Source organism: Podarcis melisellensis (assembly GCF_964234715.1).
Source record: "Podarcis melisellensis genome assembly, chromosome: 15".
Classification (NCBI taxonomy): Eukaryota; Metazoa; Chordata; class Lepidosauria; order Squamata; family Lacertidae; genus Podarcis; species Podarcis melisellensis.
In genome coordinates, this window is record NC_138532.1 from 13,924,269 (window position 1) to 13,949,538 (window position 25,270).

General features: G+C 47.1%; 1 protein-coding gene and 1 long non-coding RNA gene across 23 annotated transcripts in view; one reads left to right on the top strand and one right to left on the bottom strand.

The window, feature by feature from the left end:
* The window catches only part of ST3GAL4 (ST3 beta-galactoside alpha-2,3-sialyltransferase 4), a 162,904-nt gene extending 150,110 nt beyond the window's left edge, over positions 1-12,794 (top strand). For all 20 annotated transcript variants that reach the window (XM_081891105.1, XM_081891091.1, XM_081891103.1 and 17 more), the window contains 6 exons: positions 693-753; positions 4,702-4,797; positions 5,586-5,775; positions 6,526-6,669; positions 9,973-10,110; positions 10,777-12,794. In XM_081891105.1, coding sequence (XP_081747231.1) covers positions 693-753; positions 4,702-4,797; positions 5,586-5,775; positions 6,526-6,669; positions 9,973-10,110; positions 10,777-10,863 — 716 coding nt within the window. In that variant the 3' untranslated portion in view covers positions 10,864-12,794. The remainder of the gene's footprint in view (positions 1-692; positions 754-4,701; positions 4,798-5,585; positions 5,776-6,525; positions 6,670-9,972; positions 10,111-10,776) is intronic.
* Positions 12,795-17,617: 4,823 nt separating this feature from the next.
* On the bottom strand, positions 17,618-23,439 carry LOC309358278. 3 transcript variants are annotated; one of them, XR_014163398.1, is made up of 3 exons: positions 22,912-23,439; positions 19,484-19,552; positions 17,618-18,297 (listed from the first exon to the last, which is right to left on the bottom strand). It is a non-coding gene; the product is annotated as an uncharacterized lncRNA (long non-coding RNA). The 3 variants fall into 3 exon arrangements; XR_014163399.1 differs by lacking the exon at positions 22,912-23,439 and adding an exon at positions 21,962-22,782; XR_014163400.1 differs by lacking the exon at positions 22,912-23,439 and adding an exon at positions 21,181-21,406.
* Positions 23,440-25,270: the final 1,831 nt, after the last annotated feature.

Consider the following 25,270-nt stretch of genomic DNA (forward strand, 5'->3'; position numbering starts at 1 on the left):
GCTATAAAGCAGCAAAACAAAAACAACAAAAAACCAAAACCCACAAAAAACCACAAACCAATAAAGTTGTAAAAGCAGAAGTCAATATAATATATGAGCCCACAAATGCATTCTCCAGGTTGCAAGTGGTGACTGTAGATGGTGTTCAACTAAGTTTTATTCAGAGTAGACTGACTAAAACTAATGAATATAACCAAGTTAGGCCAATTCATTTCAGTGGGTCTACCCGCACTGTATCTTTTCATCTGGTGATAACTTGCTCCAGTGCTGAGTGGAAAATAGAAGAAGGCTTGTCCAGTCCTAATGCCAGTTGGATGCACTTGGATGCTGTGAGAGCTCTGATAAGTCCATGCCCTTCTCCTGTGCCTGGAACACGGGAGAAAAGTGGGACCTTTAAAACCAGAGAGTCCTCTCTTCTGAGTTCCTCTGGAGTTAGCATGGCGTCAGGCAAGAGGCAGGTTATATAGCAATGCTCCCTGCACCATTTTGCTCTTCTTGGCTCTCCACTCACCCTAAGTAAGTTGTAAGAATTGCTTTGCTACGTCAGAACAAGATTCCATCTAGTCCATCATTCTGTTTCCAGCAGTTTCGTCCTTTGGGCTGATCCATCGGGGCAGCTCTTACGTTCTTAATGTCTGAACCGAGGCAGCATGGACTAAGCCGGTTAACTGCCTACATTTGTTCCTTTGCAGAGGAAATTCTCTTGCGAGTTCTGGCGATCACAAGTTATGCTCTGCCTGAAAGCTTACAAAGGTAATGCCACTTCATTCAGAAAACGGGTGGGTTCAGTTATTTGGGCTCTTCTCTCCCATTTATAGAATTGGTAGCTGCAGAGCATGTAGTATCTCTTTTCTCCACCATAGTTACTCAGGTCAAGTTCATACATGTGTGTTACAGAATGAAAATTTTACAGGAAATACGTGTATCTATGTATTTTGGAAAGTTGCTTGTTTGCTGTATATATTAACACCTCTTAAGATACCGTAACCAGATTTTGCATGATGGGTCCTGAGATCAAGGAGCAGGTTTTCGTCTATGTTGGCATACAGTTGGACACCATTTTGAATCAAGATGGCAGACAGAGCTTTACAAAACTGTTGGTGTTAACCACTGATTTCAAAACTGCACCAATATTTTCGTTTCTTAGAGTTCCCAAGCAATGCTGGGAACGAGAATTTCTCTCTGTCTGTAAAGTCACAAAGAGGTCAATTCAGTGGTAAAAGAATTCAGAGAACCCAGAGTCCTGACCCTGCAATCAGAGTCAATGGTCAGGGGAGGATACTCAGAAACTTGCCATTTTTACGGAGATGTGATGGCATGAGCATGAGTGGAGCTTGTGGTTTGTGTGGGAGGTCCCTCTTTCAGTCCACAGCTTCTCCAGTTTTTTTAAAAAACAAACTCTTAAGGTGACAGTGCTTTTGAGAGCACCACTGTTTGGAAGGTTTCATTCCCCTTGGAACAATTTTTCCCCACTTCAGCCTGTGTTTCAGGTATAGTTTTTAAACTTAAATCCTGCAAAACCTGCTTACCAGAGGTGAAACAGGGTGTGAGTGTGCACTGTACAGTCACATCAACACCACTGTGTATCTAAAGCAGGGGCCGGCAAAGTTTTTGTGGCTTGGGCCGGTTCACAGTCCCACAGACACCGCGGTGGGCTGGAGTGTGTGTGTGCGCGCACATGCGCAAACGCATTTCTCCTTCTAGCGCGGAGGAGGTGTGTGCAGCTTCCCATTGGCTGCAGAAGTTTCCTGCAGCCAATGGGAAGCTGGCCAGCATCACGGAAGGGGGTCCCCGCTCTGCTCTGCACCGATTTAGCATGGCACACAGCAGCTGACTGAGTGGGTGGCAGGGGTCCATGGGCCAGTTAAACGACTCCCATGGGTCGCTTGTGGCCCATGGGCCTCAGGTTGCCGACCCCTGATCTAAAGCATTTACAGCATATATAAAGCACATGGCTTCCCCCAAATAATCCTGGGAGCAGTAGTTTGTTATGGGTGCTGGCAATTGCAGCTGTGTGAGGGTTCTTTGTGGGAACTCAGGGTTCTTTGTGGGAAACCATGTTTGTTAAGTGTGCCTTAGATGTATGGTATAGAATGCAACCTAAGAGTGGCAATCCGTCTTTCAAATCTTAACGTGGGGAACCTAGAAAGTTGCTTTAATCCATGTCAGGCTATTAGTCCATCTAGCTCATTTACAGGCAGCGTGACTCTCCAGTATTTCAGAGTGCCAATCTTGATCAAGTCTCTGACGTGTGGTTCCATCCCTTGCTTCGGGACATGAAATCGTGGCACTGAGTCACCGCCAGAAGTCTGACGTCTGCCTGGAAATGAAGTCAGTGCTCTGGAAGTCAGTCTGGGTATTTAAAGTGAAAAGTAAGAAATCCACAGGAGAGTAAAGGAAGTGTTGGTTTTGGCAGAGGTGTGAGAAGCTGAACTGCCAATCAGCCAAAGCTAGGATGACATAGCTAATGTAGGTGTGTGCAAATTTGTGGCTTAATCTACCAAGCCGCTGGATTAGCATATGGGTAAACCAGGTAGGTCTGTGCCTTAAATCCCCATTCAAGATAGAAATTAATTGTATTGGCCTAGCACCTGGCTTCCCATCTACAAAATAGTATTGAAGTTGCATATAATAACTGGATAAAAGCACCATATACCGTATTTTTTGCCCTATAGGACGCACCATCCCATAAGGCGCACCTAGTTTTTTTGGGGGGAAATAAAGGGGAAAAAATTATTTTCCCCCCAGGTGCAGGGCTGGGGCGGGGGAAGCCCGAGCTTCCCCCAGCCCCCAGAACAGGCAACTCTCCGCAAGCCGTGGGAGCCCGGCGCCGGGCTCCCGCGCCTTACGGAGAGCTGCGTGAAGCCTGGGTGCGCTGAGCTCAGCGCAACCAGCCTTCGGCATGCAGGCAACTCTCTGCAAGCCGTGGGAGCCCAGCGCCGGGCTCCCGCGCCTTGTGAAGAGCTGCACGAAGTCTGGGTGCGCTGACCTCAGCGCTACCAGCCTTCGGCATGCAGACAACTCTCCGCAAGCCGCGGGAGCCCAGCACAGGGCTCCCGCGCCTTGCAGAGAGCTGCACGAAGCCTGGAGAGCGAGAGGGGTCGGTGCGCACCGACCCCTCTCGCTCTCCAGGCTTCAGCGAAAGCCTGCATTCGCTCCATAGGACGCACACACATTTCCCCTTCATTTCTGGAGGGGAAAAAGGGCGTCCTATGGGGCAAAAAATACGGTAAATCTCTGCCAGTAACCATTAGGGAATGTTCACTAAAAATTGTGCATGGTGTATAACACTGATGTGCCTATCGTCTATAAAGCCCAGTAGTTTCCCATTCTGTTGCAGAGGATGCCAAATTATGGGTACTTACCACCATTTGTGGTGGGAATGTCCACACATTAACCTCTGGTGTAATATAGTCTGGCAAACAGCCATAATGGAAACATCACAGAAATTGAAGGTGGCAAGGGGAGAGAGAAAAACAAGATAATTTATACACTTGATGGTATACTTTTATTAAATATACAAATGAAGCAACACAGAGACAAGAAATGCCTACAACATATATTGCGATATGGTGTAGATAAGTGGGTAATACTATTACTATTCTGTGTTTTTCCAAGTTAATTTACTGAAGTTGGCTTACTGCAACCAGCTCATTATGATGTACTGTAAAATGATGTGTTGTATTGTACCCTCTTAGTGACCCATTTTTTTTTGTCAGTGGTATCATGTTTTATTATGCTTGTACAATGTTGTAACATAAATTTTAAAAATAACAACAGAACATGCAAAAACATGGCTGTGTTACCAAAAAGCAGGTATTAAAGATGCTATGGAAATATTTGAAATGGGTAACTTAACAACACTTAAAACAGGCTTCTTCAAACTCTCCCCTCAAGATGTTTTTTGCCTACAACTCCCATGATCCCTAGCTAGCAGGACCAGTGGTCAGGGATGATGGGAATTGTAGTCCAAAAACAGCTGGAGGGCAGAGTTTGAGGAAGCCTGACTTAGAAGGTATTTATAGAAATATAGCCCAATGATGACAGCTAATTAAAGGGAGAGTGCTGTTGCACCCATGCCTTGCTTGCAGGCTTCCAGTGGGCATCTGGTTGGTTTCTGTGAGAATAAGGTGCTAGATTAGATGGGCTTTTGGCCCGACCTAGCAAGGCTTCTCTTATGTTCTTAAATTCATAAGAGATTATTTAAATCGGGATGTTAATGGAAAAATGCAAACAAATTTAAGCAAATCAGTACTGTAAAAGACTGAGACAGAAGAATACTTTGTGTAAAAATATAGTTTCTTACAAATGGTTAGTATACTCTGCCATTGTGCTCTGCCCCCCCTCCCTTTAGCGTACAACTGGTCTACCCCTGCAAATCCCACCCTACTGGCACTTCATATATTGCCAGGTGGCGTGCTTAAAATAGCGTGTGTCCCCGCTTTCCAGTAAGTGGTCATAGCATTTAGGGAAGAGCTGTAGCTTGGAAGAACCTCTGTTTTGCATGTGGACATCCCCGGCATTTCCAGGTAGAGCTAGGACAGACTCCCTTCCCGAAGCCCTGAATAGTTGCTGCCAGTCAGTGTAGACAATACTGAGCTACGTGGACCATTCAGCTTCCTATGTTCTCCTCTGATTAGCCAGAGGCGTTTCTTCCCTGTCTAGGAGTGTATAATGGAATCTTCCATTTCTCTTTCGCAGTTTGAAGTGCCGGAGATGTGCAGTAGTAGGAAATGGACACCGGCTCAGAAACAGCTCTATGGGAGAAGCTATTAACAAATATGATGTTGTGATCAGGTACTTAGATGCATCAGGGTCTGTGATCTTTCACAGCAGTGCAGCCCGTTTCTTTGAATCCTGTTTTGCCACGTGGAACTGAATGGGGCTGTTTGTAACAGCGGCATCCTCCCAGTGGATCCTTCCCCTCTGCAAGTTGTACTTACCTCATCTACTGACACCACCACTTTCCACTTTCCCGCCTTGCTACCCCCATCAGCGGCAGCAAATAATGTGAAGGAGGAGATGGGGAAATGCACATAATGATAACATCAGAGCACTAACCACATACACACCCCTACTGTATTACAGAGCAGGAAGAATATGACTAAGTGATGTTGTTTTTACTGGCAGCCCAGTGCTTTTCCGTAACATATATGTGTTCTTGGGAAGAGACCCATAAATGTCCTCTGGGTTTCGTTGTGCATTAAGATTTCCCTCTGAATTGATGGATCAGCAGATAAAGTAAACGCTGAGTTGCACTCTAGCTGAGACGTGTTCTTGGACTCCAGCTCCCTTCCTCCAGGAGCTTTGGCCACTCTCACTGGAGCTGATAGGTGTAGTTCAACAACATTTGGAGGATACTCCTTTTGGCTGCTTCTGCTCTAGCTTGTTCCAAGTCAAAGCAGCAGCTAGGTATAAGAGAAGAGGGTAACTGCAGCCACCCTGTAGTATATAACGTGGGCATGTGGCAAATAACCCTTCGGTCAAACTCCTGCGCATGGGTTCGTTCTCATAAAACGACGAAATGCCTGCCTATGTTCTGCCAAGGGTGCAAACTGCCTTTCCTCCTCTCTGCCCCACTGCAGATTGAACAATGCACCAGTTTATGGTTATGAGAGCGACGTGGGCTCCAAGACCACTATGCGGCTCTTCTACCCAGAGTCAGCACATTTCAACCCCCAAAGAGAAAACAATCCAGACACGTTGCTGGTGCTGGTGCCATTCAAACCCATGGATTTCCAGTGGATGGAAACAATATTGCATGACAAGAAAAGGGTAAGTTATTGGGAGATGAAGACTAGTGTATCTCCTGGTCCCCTTCCTCTGATCCAGAAGCCCTTTCTTTTACCCCCAGGGATACAGGAAGCTGCCTTATATTGAGCCAGGCCATTGGTCCATCTAGTTCTCAGCATGTTCTGGACTGAGTGGCAGCAGCTCTTTAGGGTTTCATGCAGGAGCTTTTCCCAACCCCAGCTGGGGGCACCAGGGATTGAACCTAGGACCTTCTACAAGTGAGACAGATGCTCTGCCACTGAGTTTCATTCCTCCCCCCTGAGCATCTTCTTCAGAAGCATGGCAATTTGTTTTGTTTGTCCATGCAACCCTGCAGGCGGTGTATTAGACCCAGCTCTGGAAGACCTGCTTTTGCCATGGTCTTCTATGGTAGACATGGACAAACGCTAAATTCTCAGCTTATAAAAAATGGGAATAGCAACCTACCTCCCAGAGTGGTGGTGTGAGTGCACATGAGAACCAAGGCAATTGAAGTAGGTATGGAAGAGTGTTCTGGTCTTGCTCAGAGATACTGTGATCTCCAGGTGTCCTAAAGATACAGAGAGAGCATCCCATCTGAAGCATAGAGATCAGATCCTAAGGTATAACACCAGAAAGCCACCCATGGGACATGACTCTGCTTCCGCTGCTCCACTTTTTCCTCCTGCTTAAACCCAGCTCAGCTCTCTTGCTTTGATTCTGCTCTTGAGAATAAAGAGCACCTGGCTAACCTATCTTAATCCTCTTTTCCAGGTTCGGAAGGGCTTTTGGAAACAGCCTCCCTTAATTTGGGATGCGAATCCTGAGCAAGTGCGAATCCTGAACCCGTATTTTATGGAAATAACCGCTGCCAAATTGCTTAAGCTTCCAATGAAGCAGCTGAAGAAGTTAAAACAGGTAAGAGTGATAAGCATGAGAGAGAGAGAGAGAGAGAGAGAGAGAGAGAGAGAGAGAGAGAGAGAGAGAAGGGACAAGTTACAGGAGTTGAGGCTTATTCCTAAAAGGAGCAAAGCGTTCTTTCTCTTGAAATTCTCAAGATGAGATGGTGCTTGGTCGTCTCCAAGCTGTGATCTCTCCTGTAATGTGGCACTTGGATATTTTGGGACCCAAATACACATGATGTAGGTGGTCTGTGAGTGGATCTTCAGGCGTCTGTCTTTAAAGCTTAAAATCAGTGGTGAGAGTAGAGGAGTGTTTCCCAACCGGTGTTCCGCGGCACACCAGTGTGCCGTGAGACCTTGCCTGGTGTGCCGCGGGAGGGAGGCGGGAGAGGGAACTCCCCCCCCCCGCGCGCAAGGCTTGCGGGCGGCAGCCTGCAGCGCGGAGCGCGGGGCGCCCTTTGGAAGACGCCCCGTGCTTCGCGCAGCTGTCCGCAAGCCTTGGGCGCCTGGGGGAACTCCCCCCCCCGCGTGCAAGGCTTGCGGGCGGCAGCCTGCAGCGCGGAGCGCGGGGCGCCCTTTGGAGGAGGCTCCGGAGGGTGGCGCGGAGCTACCTGGGCTCCAGGGCTTCTTGCAGCTCCGCGCCACCCCCCGGATCCCGGCGCGAAGCCGCGCGGGGCTGCGGAGGGTGGTGCGGAGCTGCCTGCGCTCCAGGGCTTCTTGCAGCTCCGCGCCACCCCCCGGATCCCGGCACGAAGCCGCGCGGGGCTCCGGAGGGTGGCGCGGAGCTACCTGGGCTCCAGGGCTTCCTGCAGCTCTGCACCACCCTCTGGATCCTGGCGCGAAGCCGCGCGGGGCTCCGGAGGGTGGTGCGAAGCTGCCTGCGCTCCAGGGCTTCTTGCAGCTCCGCGCCACCCCCCGGATCCCGGCGCGAAGCCGCGCGGGGCTGCGGAGGGTGGTGCGGAGCTGCCTGCGCTCCAGGGCTTCTTGCAGCTCCACGCCACCCCCCGGATCCCGGCGCGAAGCCGCGCGGGGCTCCGGAGGGTAGCGCGGAGCTACCTGGGCTCCAGGGCTTCCTGCAGCTCTGCACCACCCTCTGGATCCTGGCGCGAAGCCGCGCGGGGCTCCGGAGGGTGGTGCGAAGCTGCCTGCGCTCCAGGGCTTCTTGCAGCTCCGCACCACCCCCCGGATCCCAGCGCGAAGCCGCACGGGGCTCTGGAGGGTAGCGCAGAGCTGCCTGCATCCCGAAGCCTGGTGCGCGCTGAAGAGCGCCCCCGGGCTTCACGCACCTCTCCGCAAGCCTGGGGAGACCAGTGTGGCTCCCTAGGCTTGCGGATATCAGGCTGTTCTGGGGGCTGGGGTCGGGGGAAGCTTGGGCTTCCCCCGCGCCTGCCCCGTGCCTGGGGAGGGGAAAATTTTTTTTTTCTTTATTCTCCCCCCAAAAAATTAGGTGCGTCTTATGGGGCGGTGCGTCCTATGGGGCGAAAAATATGGTAGTCAATATAGGCACAGAGTTAAATTTTTTAACATTTTCCAATGGTGGTGTGCCTCGAGATTTTTTTCATGAAACAAGTGTGCCTTTGCCCAAAAAAGGTTGGGAAACACTGGAGTAGAGTGTAAATGGCCTCGGAACAGGGGTGCCAGGTGTGTGTCTCTGTGTTAACCCTCCCCCCGTGTTATATTTCCTTTAACATATTTCCCCCTGCCCCAAATCTGTTAGACCAGTAGGACAAGGGGGGTGGGGAAGTGATACAATATGGATGCCTGTATCTCTTTCCCCTGCCCTCTAGCAGGATTTTGATTGGGGAAAGCAGCACAGGAGGCAGAGTGTTAATTGTGGCTCTTTCCCAGCGCTGGTGTCCTGAGACATTTCACTTCTCAACTTGTATCTGCCACTTATTTTAAGCATTTAAACACACACTGCCTCTCTCTGTGTGTCTAAACACACTTTCTGTGTCTCTCTCTCTCTCTCTGTGTGTGTCTATCTGTCCTCCCTCTACCGCTCTAATCACAGATCATCTGTATCCCGAGCTCCTAGGAGCATCCTTTAGCCTGGAAAGTAGCAGATATGAATGTTGTCCATGCAGGGCAGAAAGCTAATTTTTGAATCAGAAGTATGTTCAATTAACTGACATTTCAGGTGCAGATGTATTTATTTTTTTAGTCACAGTTTAAATGTCACTTGGGTGGGGAAAGCACCTCAGCTCAGCCTGCTCTGCTTTTCCAAATCAGGGTGAGGCGACTTGTAAGATCTTTCAGCCTAGTTCTCACTGAGGTGGTAAAGTCTATGCCTGTGCCTTATCACCTCAGGCTGCAGGTGGGGGCTTGCATGGCGAAATGCTTCTTTGTACTAAATTTATTTAAATGCATCCCTGCACATAGAAGATGAGTGTGTTAAAGGCTAGGATAGAACCCTTCCCCCCAGATGTGCTAGTTGTCCCTCAAATGAGCTGTTTTTGTGTGGAGGAGCATTTACTCATGGGAGTCTCAACCTGTAGTCTGAAGTGGTAGAGCCCAGGAAGATGTTTACCACTTCAAATACACCTGGGCCTTAGTTCATGTCATCTCAGGACACACTGCTTTTTACGTTCAGTGTTGTTTGCTATCCTGTGGGCAACTTCTAGATGTACGTCTGTACGTCTGCCAGTGTTTGCCCAGGTGGGGTGTCTTTTTTTTTACCACTGCCTTGACAACTTTAGAACTACTTTTTTATGTGTGTGGCAGTTATTGTTTTAAGAAAGTCTGCAGTCTAGGGATGGGGAAAGCCTCTGGAATGAATAGGAACTGCCCCCTCGATACCAATTACAGGCAAAATGTGTGTGCGTGTGAAAATGTATAGATTGAGAGCATAAGGAGAGCTTGCTGGATCAGGCCAGTGGCCCATATAGTCCAGCATCCTGTTCTTACAGTGGACTGAACAGTTGCCTGTGAGAAACCAGCAAGCAGGATTCAAGCACAAGCGCACTCTCCCCTCCTGTGGTTTCTAGCAACTGATATTCAGAAGTATTGCTTCCTCCCTGCTGTGGAGGCAGAGCGTAGTCACAGCAGCTCTGTAAAGCAGGTTAGGGGTCAGAGGCAGGGACCGGCAAAGGTCACCCAGTAAACTTTGTAGCTGGGATGGGATTTGAACCTGGGTGTCCCCCCTGATCAGGGTCAAGCCTTCTGGCCCAGCCTTCCTCAATCTGGTGCCCTCCAGATGTTTTGGGCTGTAACTCCCATTGGTCGAAGGCTGCTCCAACCACTAAACCATCCTGGCTTCTCAAGGTAAGCTTTGTGCCAAGAGAAAGTCAACCCAGCATCATGTTCCTCTGTCTTCCCCTAGAAACCAACCACAGGATTAGTGGCTATCACCTTAGCATTGCACTTCTGTGACATAGTTCATATTGCGGGGTTTGGATACCCTGACTCCAAGAAGCAGACCATTCACTACTACGAGCAAGTCACATTGAAGTCGATGACTGTGAGTAACCATTGCCTCTCTTGTCAGATGAATATAATATAAGAAGCTGCTTGTATAGGGAAAGTCCACCGACTTAATAAACTGAGATGTGTGCTGCTCTGGTTCGCCAGAAGCGGCTTAATCATGCTGGCCACATGACCTGGAAGCTGTATGCCGGCTCCCTCGGCCAATAAAGCGAGATGAGCGCCGCAACTCCAGAGTCGGTCATGACTGGACCTAATGGTCAGGGGTCCTTTTACCTACCAAATGGTGGTATTCAGAACAATCCAAAGTGTGGGGATGAGTCATAGTGAATACAAATAATCTGGGACTGTCAGCAGGCCTTCTAGGCAGCAACAGCTTGGACGTGGCATGGACAGTGGTGGCCTGCAAGGCTCTGTGGCGGTGATAAGAGTGGCAGAAGTAGCAGCAGCTGCTGCCTCTGTATAGTTCCATCCTTATTTCAGACATCGTGGTAGATTGCAATGTTTAGCTTGTGAGTTGTGATATTGATAAGCAGGTATCGCCTAGCCCTTACACACATTGTGATTTGGGATGTATTGCTAACTCAAATATTATGAAACAATTACCACGATGTGAACTTCAAACCAGTTTTGGATGATGTATCAATATATTGCCCAGCCGTACTGCATGGCCTAATGTGTTTCTCATTGCCTTCTCTTACAGGGTTCAGAACACAATATCTCACACGAGGCATTAGCAATAAAAAAGATGCTTGAACTGGGTGTCATCAAGAACCTCACCTACTTCTGATGGAAAATGGACTGCCGTTTTGAGGGTTTTTTTCTGAGCCAGCTGCTGGTCCAACACAGCTGCCCATGGCAGGCTGTCCCTTGCCCCCCAACATTGACTGGTGTGGAGACCCTGCAGCTTCACTCGAAACACTGGGGTGGAAGTGTGTGACCCCTAGATGTATTGGCAGCAAGGGATGGAGATGGTCTGGGAAGTGGTTGGTTGATGGCAGCAGCTGGAAGCCGGGTGGGTGCTGCCTTCTACAGAGTCCTCTTTGCACGGACTGTTGCAGGATTTTCTCTGCATCAAGTTGAGACTTTTAGAAACAGAAGTTCTCGAAATCTTCACTCGTGGCAGAGAAGAGCCTTTGGGAGGCCAATGACTGAGCTGCCTGTGGGGCTCAAGGGTGGCACAAGTGACATTCCCGTGGGGGGGTGTCAAATTATCACCCCTGTGGCATCTTGAAATCTTAATCACTTTTGCCTTCTGACTCTGGGAAGTGCAGTGGCAGCTGCTGTTTCTGTTGAAACGATGTTAGGTGTCACCGGACGGAGCAGGGGGGCAATTGAATGAAGGATTATTAGCTGCCTGCCATATTTAATGTTTCTGTTTGAATGAGACAAAAGTGTACTGGTTCAAGTCCTCCGTGCAGTGAAGGAGTTTGGAATACCCAGGAGACAGCTGTTAGGGATGGTGGGAGTTGATAATGTTGATTTCTCTCTCTCATCCAGTTCTAATTTTTTTGGAGTCTGTGACATAAGGGGAGGATACCCTACAGTATTTGATAAGTGGTTTTTTTTTACTTAAAAAAAAGGTGCCGAGCTGAACATGGGTGTTTCTGGGCACTTCGTTGGAAGTAAATCCTCCTTCTGTGAAGGGTGTGTGTGTGTTTGTGTGTGTGAGAGAGAGAATGAGAGTATGTCCGTCCAGTATACGAAGTCTGTTCTTAAATATAAGCTGTAGGCTTTTCCCCCCTCTAGCATTTGGGAGTTACTTCCCATCAGACATAAGACTCCAGTACAAAGGAAATGGCATAACCAAAGCTGAATGTTGAAGGAAAGAAGGAGAGGGGGAGGGGGGAGATAGTTGGGAATTGTGTATCCGTTTTGTAGGGGGGGAGAGGAAAAAAATGTTTTATTATTCCTTGCTCACAAAACCTAAATTCTGCACTACGCCTTTGTCTTTTCTAGTAGCAGGATGAGTGTTCTGGTCATTTAGGACGAAGGCTCTTCTCATGCGCCAAAAATAGGGCGAATTTTGAAGTAAGCTGCCAGTTTAAGTAGGCAGAGAATTAGGGGGAGTGGTCCAGACATTTCAGAAATGGACCTCGGGTCAAATGTTCTAGTCTTGCCTGACAAGTGCTTGGAAGAGACTCTCCTCCAAATATTGTTTGGGGCTAGTTGTGCAAGAATCAATACTTTAACCCCCCCTTCTTTTAATTTCAGCTTTGAGATCAAAGTATGTCTCTTAAATTTGCTTACTGTTGGTTAAAGGGTCTGAATTGATTGCTGCACAGTTTGGAACCTTGTATTTCATCCATGAGGGGAAGAAAACAAAGGGAGGAAGGTGACAATATAATTTCCCTGTCCACCACCCGCCACACCTTGTGTGCACAACCACCGTGCCTTAGCTGTGATTGCAAGTGCCCAACTTGGAAGGGCCTGCTGGGAATGTAACCTCCTTATGGCTTAGGCCATCACACCTATTGCCAAGAAGGCAACTGACTGAATTGGGTTGCTCATGTTATGTCCCTTTGACAATGCACATAGAGCTTCAACTTGGGAACTGGTTTGTTGCAGAAATCCAGACTGATCCCCGGAAGAAAAAGAGTTCTTAAATGTTGTTATTTCAAAGGAGTTTGAATCCTACAGAGAATGTTGGAAGTATCTTTCCTGGTTAAGCAATTACTGCAGTTCAGTGTTAAGTAATTTAATAAATTAAATTTAAAAATACCCTTTGCAAATCATGCATCTTTTGTAGAATAAGCTTGATATTTATTACCAATGAAGTTTTCCTTGCGGTTTAGGACAATCAGGAGCAATTTCATGTAGTGTGGTGGTGATTTGGGACCATCTCTTAGAGGTGGAAGAGGATTTTTCACCTGCAGCTGGTTTCTAGCCCCATAAAGGGTGACACAATGATGGATTTTTCCATGTCATATCCATACAAAGCAGGAATGAAATTATGGAACAAAGCACAATTCATTGCATCGTTGGAACTATCAATACAGTCATACCTCGGAATGTTCGACTTCCAAAACGTTCGGAAACCAAAGTGTGGCTTCCGATTGGCTGCAGGAAGCTCCTGCAGCCAATCGGAAGCCCTGGAGGACGTTCGGGTTCCAAAGAATGGTCGCAAACCAGAACACTAACTTTGGGTTTGCGGCATTCAGCAGCCAAAACTTCTGAGTACCAAGGCATTCAGGATCCAAGGTACGGCTGTATTGTTAGGTTTTTTTAAAAAAACTAAATTGGCTTGAGGGTCCTTTTTGGTCTGAAAGGCAACTCCTAAATTATTTTAGAAATAGATTCCTTGAGGATTGAGGGGAATTAGTACTCTTTGCTAAAGTGGCAAGTATGGACAGACTTCAACCTGTGGCAAGAGTGCCACCACATGGGAACCAAAGGATCAGCTGAAAGAATGACTTCTCTGTTGCAAGGCTCAGCTGCATGCGCCATGGGATACGGCTTATGACTGGATGTCTTAGGATTTCACTCTTGAGGGCTCATAAGTTGGAACAGTCTTACGGGCCTATTGGAATTGTCAGCACTGCAGTCTCCCTGGCTATTACATCTTGAAAGTTTTAAGAGCTTTGCTATTTATTTAAGTTATATTCTGCTCTTTCTCTTGAAGGAGCCCGGGGTGGCCAGCTCACACTTTTCTCTGTAATCATGATGTGCACTGATTGGTTTTCATCACAAAAAAGCCATAGGTTCTGAAGGGGAGACACATTTCTCTATACACTTGTAAAGATGAGTGGATTTAATTCCTAGTTTATGCTGCAGACACAACTTGGCCTTGGGGCTGGTGGCTTCAAGAGCCCTTTCTCGAAACACATCTCACATAAACAACTGGGGAATCAGCTTTAAGGAACTTTTTCAGTTGTGTATACCAAGCTTCCTGCCCAGTCTGTCAGTTTGGAGACCTACGGAATTGGATTGGGTCTGAAATACCATAGCCTCCCCATCCTTTATGTATGTATGTATGTATGTATGTATGTATGTATGTATGTATTTGCAAACATGTATGGACATCTGATGACAAAAGGTTTCAAAATGGTATACAGCATATTAAAAACAACATGAAATAACTGATATTCAGAAATCTCTACCATATAGAACTACAAAAGCAAACAAAGCAGCGTTGATACTCCTAGAAGGTTTGAAAGCAGCCAACTATTGACTGGGAAGTGTGTGCCATCATGCTAAATGCTTTTTCTGGCTGCCAAATGAACCTTGGATGTACGTGGCACCACCAGATGACCCCCGTGACCAAGTCCTGCATGGTTTAGGGCCTTACAACCTTTCTCTCTAGTAGGTATAAAGCCAAAAGGAAACAGGACTGGCAGGTTTCTACAGGTAGGTAATTACAAAGCAGAGAATAAGCATGGGGTATTCCTCAGCCCTCCAGATGTTGCTGGTCTTCAACACACACCATCCCTAACGGATGGGAGTCTGAACATCTGGAAGGCACCAAATTGCTGAAGTCTGATTAAAATGTTTTCAGACTAGATTGGGTCTTACCGCTGCGGCGACGCGGGGACCCTTAAAATCACAGGCGCAGAAGCCTGTGAGCGTAGTGACTCGGCGGGCACCATTTGCGCCCCCCAATCCGTGAAGGAGCCTTTTTAAAGGCTTCGGAACGGGGACGGTGTGCGGTGCGGTGCTGAGAGTACTCCTTCATCTGCGGAGTGAAGCCGCAAGCCATTATCGGAGAGCGCTGACTTTTTCCTTGGAACATTCGGACTCTAAAACATCAACCCGTGAGTAATACGGAAATTGGAATTTTAAAGAAAAATTTGGCGGATCAGGAACAAGCGGGGAAGGGTTAAAAAGGAAGTCCACCCCCCCCTTTGTAAACAATTTAAAGCAAAGGACCTGCTAGCTAAGGTCGAGAGAATCTTTTCTTTTTTTTTTAGTAAAAGACTTTAATTTCACGGTTTTGACATTATAAGAATTTTTGCTGGAGGATAATAAGATTAATTTTGGGAGCTGAAGTTTCACCCCCCCTGGACCAGGGAGTGTCCCACGAGAGAGCCTGTTGATGAAAGACTGAAAAGTTTGACAGCTGTCAAGTTGGCTGTCGAGACGGAAAAGGAGAACCTTGTTTTTGTTGCTTCTGTTTGTTAATTTGTAATAATTTGTTGAAAATAAGGAAAATGTTTTCAGACTAGCCAATTGTCAAGCTCTTAAAATTCAGGGCTTTTGTTTTTTATGTTGTTCACCAACCTTAGAGTGCTACATTGGAAGTTCAGAGTTTCATATATCCTCCATGTATGAAGACAGTGTCTTCAAACACAGCAGATGTGTTGAAAATTTTTGATATTTGGGTGAATTTTCACTACTTTTGACTAATTGAAACAATATTGCCTGTACTAGAGATGCATATTATATATTTCTTTAGAGCAATTTTATCTCACTGTTTAGCCAAAAACAGCTTACAGGCAATCAATTAAAACAAGACAGGTTGTGCCCATAGGGTTACACTGTAAAAAACCCAACACTCAATGAGAAAGGGATATGGAAGAAAGAGGGAGGGTAAAAGAATTCAAGCGCCAATCATTAAAAGTTAAACATTCTTATAATGATCAACTGCTAGGGAAAGAACAATGGAGCTGTTTTTTCAGCAGAGCGGATTGAATGGGCTTTGTTCACCATCTCTCCCACAGAGACAGCCTGCTGTAATGGCTGCTACCAGGTGACAGTTGAAGAAGAGAAGGCCCAGCGATGCTACTTATTGTCTCACATATATCATTCCACCCCATTTAGTCCTGTCACTGTAATGGACTTCTGTAGGAAAGTAAATATTGATGGCCATTTCCACTTGGATGACATAGAAGGCATAGTGTGGAACTAAAAGAAGGGTAGACTTCACGTGCAGGTTGACACAAGTTTGCAGTTTCCAAAATCCTGCATGTGCAATGGGCCAAAGCTGCTTATGGGGTGTGCCCCCATTACTCCTTATTCTCATTTAAAAAAATAGGATAATAGCCTGGACTCACATTCTTGGCAGCATCCTGTGTTCAAACAAAACATTGGGTTTGCTAAGAGTGTTGAATCTAGAGCAGGCATGTCCAAAGTCCGTTTCGGGGGCCTAATCCGGTCCCTGTGGCAGTTTATTCCTGGGGTAAAATCCTAAAAAAAAGCTCAACAACTTCAACCCTTAAAAAAGAGGTTAACAGCTTTGGTCGGCCCTCACGGCCCTTCACTTCATCAAATCTGGCCCTCTGAAAAAAGTTTGGACACCACTGCTAAGGATTAAAGTGTTTAAGAGAAGCAGAGAAGGGGTGCTGGATACTGACCCCCCCCATGCCGCTTCCGTTGGGAAAGGGGTGTGGTTTAAGGAGCCTGGTCGCCCCACCCCTTCCCATTGTACCCTGCCCCTTTCCCTGCAAGGGTTCAGGTGAGTGCAAAACGCCTTGGGGTGCAGCAGGCTTTTTGGGGGGCTGGGGGGAGGATGCAATGCCAGTGGGATAGTGGAGGGGGAGATAGTAGATGGGGAGGGAGAGAGAACCTCCCCCCAAAAATGAAGGGAGGTGGGTGTGCAGCTGAGGTCCGTCCCCCCAATTAGCGTATTCTGATAAGCAATATGGATACTGTACTATAAACACATGCAGAAATACAAACATTTCCTAAATTTCAGCTGAGTTTCCTGCGTTCCAGGGGGTTGGACAACCCATTTCTTAATAGGTTTAATTGGGTTTGGTGCTTTCTTTCTGCATGTCATTCCTTGAACACCTTCCTGTGCAAAGATAAGGCTTGCTTTCATTGCTCTGTTCATTTTTACATTTGACTAGTGTTGTGTGGAGAGAAATGCAGCCCCTGGGCTGGAAAATGTCCCCCTCCTGCCCTCCGTGTGTTTGAAATTCTAGAATAAGACACTGCCTCTTTCCCTCAGTTGCTATGTCTGCTTGTGACATCACAGGAGACCATACATAGACAGGGCGGGGGAAACTAGGCCTTGTTAATAAAGAAATGATGACTGAGGGAACCCCCCCCCCTTGTGACACGTGTACTCCATGGCACCTTCAGAAACCCTGCCTGGCCCTCCCATTTTTAAAGAGTTTCCCCCAAATCTGTTAGTTTTTACAGTGCTGCAAGACCATTTGTTTTGGCAGTTGAGGGATTGGTATTATTTATTCATTTTGCCCTTTGTGAGAGATAAACAAACTGGTTCCTTTGACTTAAGGTCTCTGGATCCTTTCAAATAAAGTGATCTGGACAAAATGGGTGAATTAGGAACTATTTCTGGGTTACCGGAGTCTGTAACCTGAAGCGTCTGTAACCCGAGGTACCACTGTACAGTGGTACCTCGGGTTACATACACTTCAGGTTACATACGCTTCAGGTTACAGACTCCGCTAACCCAGAAATAGTACCTCGGGTTAAGAACTTTGCTTCAAGATGAGAACAGAAATCGTGCTCCAGTGGCGCAGCGGCAGCAGGAGGCCCCATTAGCTAAAGGGGTGTTTCAGGTTAAGAACGGACCTCTGGAACGAATTAAGTACTTAACCCAAGGTACCACTATACTGGAAAACCTAAGGTCACTGTTAAGTGGCAGGCATTCCCCCTTGAATCTGCCTTATGACTTCAGCACTGCCACTACAGAGTGACAGTGTCATCATAATTTCACCATGGCAACCAGCTGCTTCATTTCCACTTATTTGAAAGGCAGGTCATTGAGTATTTATTTTATTTATTTCTTTTTGTATATAATATTTATTAAGTTTTCCATTTTAATAATCCAAAAAGAACCACATTAAAACATTCCAAATTACAATACAATCAAAAAGCCAAGTATAAATGCCAAATTCTGTATCTTTGGGTGGCTTCCCAAGCTCTGAATTTCACGGAGTGCTAATAATCTAATATCACATTGCATTTCTTAATTAGTGAAGAAACCATTCTGATGTTAATGCTTCACTTAATTTTCATTTATGTTTACAACCACTGGTCTGCTCAAACCTTCGTCTTCATAGTTCTGTGTGAAATATTTTTGCCAACAGGAGCCATAATACGCCACAGTCCCAGACAAAAAGACACCATTAGCTCTGGGCAGCCATCCAGAGTTCCCTTCCGTAGTCTCGCACCATCTCCCAAAATGCTACCTCTGCAAAAACAAAGTAGCTCCAGTCCAGAATTTTTTCCTTCCACCGAGGAGATAGCAGCAGTGTTCTTTCAAACCCCCTTGTGTATTTCAAACCTTTACCTTTCAGGAGAGGTTTGTCAGTTAAAACTGCAAATACATATATATCAAAAGAGAATAAAAAAGGCTCACTTCCCCCTGGGGTATACAATTAATCCATCAATTAATTCAGCGAGTGGGTCAGTCCTTTGTACTGTTGTTTCTGCTCCTCAGTGATCTTTAGTTTCATTTTCTACACGCAGAGATATTTTAACTGCATCATAAAAAAAGGTAAAGGACCCCCGTCCAGTCGCAGACAACTCTCGGGTTGCGGTGCTTATCTCACTTTACAGGCCGAATACCATCTCCTAGGTTGCCACCCCTTGGAACTTGTGAGGGTTAGGAAAACTGCCCAGAGAGTCCCTTCTGCTCAGCGTCTGAGAGGACCTGTAGGGAAAGAGGTGACTTTAGATGCGTGGTGGGCAAACTTGGCCCTCCAGATGTTTTGAGACTACAACTCCCATCATCCCTAGCTAACAGAACCAGTGGTCAGGGATGATGGGAATTGTAGTCCCAAACATCTGGAGGGCCAAGTTTGGCCACTACTGCTTTAGATATTTGTGGGCTAAGGTTTTATGTACTAATGTGAGGGCCTGGAAGTGAACTGACAACCAGGGCAGCTGGCCATTAATCCAGTTGTCGCCTTTTGGACAAGTTGAAGTGTACGGCTGTAGGTGCTACTAGGCATATGAGGGAGGTTCTGAAGGAGGATGGTTGGTGGCTATTTGGGAAAATGGCTTCCATAGACATACGCAAACCTGCATATATCCACTCAATCTCTCCACCCCAGGTTGAAATGAAACCAGGTTGAAGCACAACGATACTTAAGGAGACCACCACTCCTTTAAGATGATTATAGGCTGTGTAAAAATGTTGAATTTCAGTTTCTCTAGGATGTGTTTCGGTTGCTCATAAAATGTGTGATTCAACAGAGCTGCAAAGGGTGTCCTTATTGAAGCTAGGCAGATGCAGCAACTATTTTAATTACGTTCGTGATATCGCAACACTATTAAAAGAAACAAAAGAACATTCACATTAGCTCTTTTATAGGACAGTGATGAGGCTACATTCTCTAATTAAAGACCTGGCCGCCTTATGCTAGCTGATAAATAAAGCAGACAGCATAAATGAATGCCAACAACCCCACAGACAATCTAAACTTGTTTCTCAAAGGCCCTTTTTAGCACTTCCCCCCACCTCCCGGAGCTACAAGACCAAATAAAGTCTTAGATCTCACCTCAGCACCGATGATCTCAGACACATTCAGACACACAATGATCCTTCTAGTCATTTCCCCTTCCTGTTCCTGCAGTAGAAAGATATTAATAAGTTTGTTATGATTACAGGAAGACTATATGTGCCCACAGTCCTCTAAAGCACAATAAGACTGCTAAGAACTGATTAAAGAAAATGTTTTTAATATCTAAACATACATCACGATGTGTTTGAAGACTGGTGTGTCCCTTAAAACGCAAGAGTGGGGAACCTTTCTTCAGGCCAAGGGCCACATTCCCTTCTGTGCAATCTTGTGGGGGCCACATGTCAGTGGTGGGCAGGGCCAGAGGTCAAAGTGGGCCTTATATATATTTACAGTAAGCTGGTTTCTACAAACATTTATACACTCTCCGTATCGTCAATCTAGGAAAGCACGAAGCATGACCAAGTGTTCAAGGTAGGCTCATTCCAGCCTGGCAAAAAGCACCCAAGGAGGCTGCGAAGACGGGACACTGAGGGGGTGTGGCCTGGAGAGATGGGGCGTGGCTTGGGGACAGTCCCAAGGGCCACATAGAAAGGCCTAGGGAGCCGCATTCTGCTGCTGGGCCTCAGGTTCCCCACCCCTGCAGGGTAGACATGGCAACCGTGGCGGCTGGTGCCCAGTGAGCCAGTGTGGTGTAGTGGTTAAGAGCAATAGACTCGTAATCTGGTGAACTGGGTTCGCGTCTCCGCTCCTCCACATGCAGCTGCTGGGTGACCTTGGGCCAGTCACACTTCTCTGAAGTCTCTCAGCCCCACTCACCTCACAGAGTGTTTGTTGTGGGGGAGGAAGGGAAAGGAGATTGTTAGCCGCTTTGAGACTCCTTCGGGTAGTGATAAAGTGGGATATCAAATCCAAACTCTTCTTCTTACCACGGAGAGAGGCAGGCCAAGAGGAAGTGGAGCCAGAACCAAGGACAGACAAAGCCAACTTATTTCAGTTTTGCTTCCACACCGTTCCTCTGCCCAGTTGAGTTTTATAATGGCACCACTGAGACGGAGGAAGATGACTGCCGTGCCCCCTCACCCACTGCCCTTGACTGACTGTAAAAAAGAAGACAGGCAGGTGGGGGGGGGCGCAAGCTGGGCCCCATTCACACTAAGGGACCACTCTTCCAAGGAGTGGAAAACATGGCTGCCGTATCAGGAGTGAAGTGACCCTTCAGATGGTGGCTGCTGAAGGATGGAAGAATGGCTGCTCCCTGGACTGGTTGTTAAGTAAGAAGGCATGCAGGTGTGTGTGGGGGGGGGGCTAGCTGAGTTTTTTGGGGGAACAATGCCCCATTTGTCCTAATGGAGTAGCCACCAATTGATATCAATGGCTTCAAGTTGCAAGAAAGGAGATTGCTGAGGAATAAACTGACAGTAAGAGGTGTTTGTCAGTGGAACAGTCTCCCATGAGAGGTGGTGGACTCTCCTTCCTTGGAGGTTTTTAAGCAAAAGTTGGATAGCCATCTGTCATGGATGCTTTAGCGGAGATGGCTGCATTTGCAGCGGGTTGGACTAGATGACCCTTGGTTCCCTTCGAACTCCAAGATGCTATTATTCCTGCACCCTATAAGCTCTGGGGGCTGTTTTAGTCCTCACTTTGCCTGAGGCTCCAGACACATGAAAAACAACATCATATATATCAACTAAATGTAATTTTATGTCTGCATTTTATTATTAAAAATATCCCACTCTTTCATGAGTCCTCCATTTAGCATAATCACAAGACGTCTTTGAGAATGGGTTGTCAGTGACTGGACCAAATTCTCCCTCTGGGCTAACTGTCACTGAGTTGAGATTTAAACCTGGATCTGCCCACCCGCCACCCCGCTGCCTTTCATATTCTAACTGCTAAACCTCATTGGCCTGCAAATTTTCCACAAAGTAATACCAAAAACTACATTGTTTCTGCCGAGTGAAAATATTTTGGTATTCGTACTTGAAGTTGCTTTATAAGCAATAAGCTTCCATTTAGTTTTCATAACATGTTTTCTATTTTGCAGGATTTTGGTGTCTTTTGGCGGCAAAATTCTCAATATTATCAGACCTAATAAGCCACACTGATGTGTTGTTAATAATGAATAATAATAGTAATAATAATATTCAGGAGCAAGGTTAATTTGCCCTTATTCTGTCGAAGGACAAGCTACCTGCTTGTCTTACACTTCTCACACAGGTAGAATTGCAGTGGGAAATTTACTCAAATAGTTATGTTGATTTATTTGTTATGAGGGCAAACTTATTAATTTCTCTCTCATGTGAAGGAAACGTCTTCAATTTTAGCAAATCCTGTGCAGCGCCACCCTGTGGCTGGATAGAATATGGAATGATGGCTTCCAAAAGGAAAGTTATCAGGCAACAGCTGTCTTTTCATGCATAAATTGCGGGTGACTAATTCAAACTTTTGTTCTCTGACTCCTAATAGAAAGAAATCTGCACAACTCAGTATAACTGATAGAGGTTTCTGGCTTACTTGGCTGTATGTCAAGCCCAAAGTTCAAAGTCTGAGGCTCGATCCACACAAGCAAAGTCCAATGTCCTAAATCCAAAGGTCAGGAAACGAGGTTCAAGGTCAACCCAAGTAGCCAAGGCCAGCAGTCAGGAAACAGTCTAGAGTCAAACCCAAAGTGCAGTGCAGGCACATCCAGTTCAAGGTCCATCAACATGGATAGCTGAGCAGACACAGCTTCTCAGCTCTGCTGCCCTTTTATACTTTGCATGCCCCTTGTGGCATCTGGGCTTGATGAGGCAGATGACCCTCACCTGTCTACTCCAGCTGAGCAATCACACTCTCAGAGCTAGTGAACTCCACCTGGCCAGCTAGGTAGCTGGGCTGTGGGCCTTTGCCTGCCTCAGCTTCCTGGAGCACCCTTCCTGCTGCTCCCGACACCTCAGAGCCCACCGTGTTCAGGGAGACAGGGGCCCCCTGGCTCTGGTGATGGGTCCTGCTGCTCTGGTTCCTGTGCACTGACCTTCACCCCCTCATCATCTTCCATCACCCTGTGAGTACTGCCTGCACTAACCTTTCCTTCCCCATCTGCAGCTTGCCCTGATGTGTCCCAGGCCTGGCTATACCCCTCTCCGGGATTCTCTTCCCCAAAGTCCTGCCAGTTCATGACACCTTGCTTCAGAACCACACAGTTTTTGTGGTGTTTCCTGCAAGCAGGACAAACAAACTGAATACAATGAATGTATGTTACACCTTTCCCCCTCCCTCTCTTGAGTGGGAGGTGAGACTAGGCCCTGGTTTGGACCCTAGAATGCTGAATTTAACCCTGAACCAAACTGCACGCTAGTAGCTCAGGATTTAAGGGATTATATTATGTTGCAAAGAAGTTTCAAGCAGTTTCAAACAGCTGAGTATAGGCAAACCAAGGCTTTGCTTCATTTACATTGGTGCCAAAGCTCTATAGAGAAAGATACCCAAATCCTTAAAGCAGCTCCGTTTTGCTGAGGAAATGTCCATAATTCTCTCTGAGCTGGAGCTGGCTGTGGCTCCCCGTGGAATGCACACTCAATGACAAACCTGGCTTGCTAAGGTGCAGTGTGTCAATGATCCTCACCCAGTCGTAGCTCCCTGGCAAACATGCCTGCCTGCAGTATTCATGCTTAGGCCTATACTCAAAATGTGTAGGGGGGGGGGGGAGCAGAATAACTGTAGGAGAGTCTGGACATAATAAATACATGTAGCACAATATGTTTAGTTTTGTAATTGCGTTACTACTTGGTGAACAGTTGGATTGATTTACCTCCACATTTTTTTCTTAATTCCCTCCCCCCCCCCCCATGTAAAAAGGGTTATACAGTAGAGTGGGGAGGCACATGTGGCTCTCCATAACTTGTTGGACTTTGACTTCCAACAGTCCCAGCCAGCATGGCCAATTTTACCTGCTATGATGCCTATGCCCTGCCTCCATGGTTCGGGGAAATATACCTCTCAATACCAGCTGGTGGGAATCGCAGGTTGGCCATTGTGAGAACAGGATGCTGGACTAGACAGGCCTTAGGCCTGATTCACCAGGGCTTTTTAGAGTTGTACTCCAACAACATCTGGAGGGCCACAGGTTTCCCATTCTTGGGGAAGAGAAAGCAGTGGGGCAAGAGGAATAATTGTGGACAAAGCCCTAAATGCTCCCGAGTGAAGCAGCCCTTATCTGCAGCCATGCTGACTTGTCGCTCAAGCTTGAGCGTTTGCTATTCTCTCCAGCACTGTTGGCTGATCGAGTATGATCAACGTGTATGATCAACGTGTATGATCAACGTGTATGATCAACGTGTATGATCAACGTGTATGATCAACGTGTGCTGTGCAGGATGGTCGCAATGATGGTTGGGTGGTGATCTGCCCGCAGCACCCATCACTTCTCCGAACGTTTCAGCTACCCTCGAAGTTGCAATTGTTGCAAAGAGTGTGTGTTCTTTTAGGAACGAAGTGGGGTTTTGTCATGCTAGAACCTGTGCGAGGTTTGGTGAGGATGTTACTCAAAACGTGGTGAAAAGATAAAAGCAAAACACACGCGTGTGGCCAGCTTTAAGTTCCAGAAGTGCTATGGTACTGTGTTGGATCCGGATGTAGAAACCCCAAACTGGAAACCCCAAATAGGCTGTGAAGCTCTCTGGGAGGCCTTCAGTACTCTGTGAGCCAGGGCCAGTTCTACCGTTAGGTAGAGTGAGGTGGTTTCGTCTGACAATTGTCATGAATAGTCAGCAAAGTTGTTATTTATTACTGTATTTTTTCTTCTGAGGGAGAAGGACTTGTGGGATTTTCTGCCTCAGGTGCTAGAACAACTTCAAATAGCCTTGGGTGCCAGGCACCTTGGGGCGTGTTTGTGTGTTTGTGTATGTGTATGAGAGAGAGAGATTTGCAGTTCTGCCTCAAGAATCTTGTCTTGTGCTGGCTCTGCTCTCTGTCTGATAAACCTTTACAAGAGGGTAGGGAACCTATGCTCGCCTAGTTGCTGTTAAATTCCAGTGCCCACCAGTCTCTGCTAGCATGGCCAACAGTCAAGGACAATGGGAGCTGCGATCCACTGACATCTGAAGGACCACAGCTGCCTCCTCCTGCTTTTGAGCATTGCGATGAGGACAAAAAGGAATAAACTCATGTCATGCCATTTCTAGGTCTGTCAAAGAACCACAGGAAATGGATACGGAATGCTCAGTGCCAAGACAGCAGAGTTGGATCATGGGCATAGCCAGGATTTATGGGGGGGGGGCAGAACCTCAGTTAATTAAGTTTTTAAAAAATGATTTACTTGATTTAGCTGCACCCTTGGCTATGCTCGGGGACGCGGGTGGCGCTGTGGGTTAAACCTCAGCACCTAGGACTTGCCGATCGCATGGTCGGCGGTTTGAATCCCCGCGGCGGGGTGCGCTCCTGTTGCTCGGTCCCAGCGCCTGCCCACCTAGCAGTTCGAAAGCACCCCCGGGTGCAAGTAGATAAATAGGGACCGCTTACCAGCGGGAAGGTAAACGGCGTTTCCGTGTGCTGCTCTGGCTCGCCAGAGCAGCTTCATCACGCTGGCCACGTGACCCGGAAGTGTCTGTGGACAGCGCTGGCTCCCAGCCTCTAGAGTGAGATGAGCGCACAACCCTAGAGTCTGTCAAGACTGGCCCGTACGGGCAGGGGTACCTTTACCTTGGCTATGCTCCTGAGTTGGATCCTTGCTGGAATGAGGAGTTTGAGGGAAATGGGACAACGTGAGGATATGCAGGGAAAAATAAGGGGTTCCGAGCACAGCTGAGCTGAGCTGGGCAGATCCCATGAGATCTCAGAGGTTGA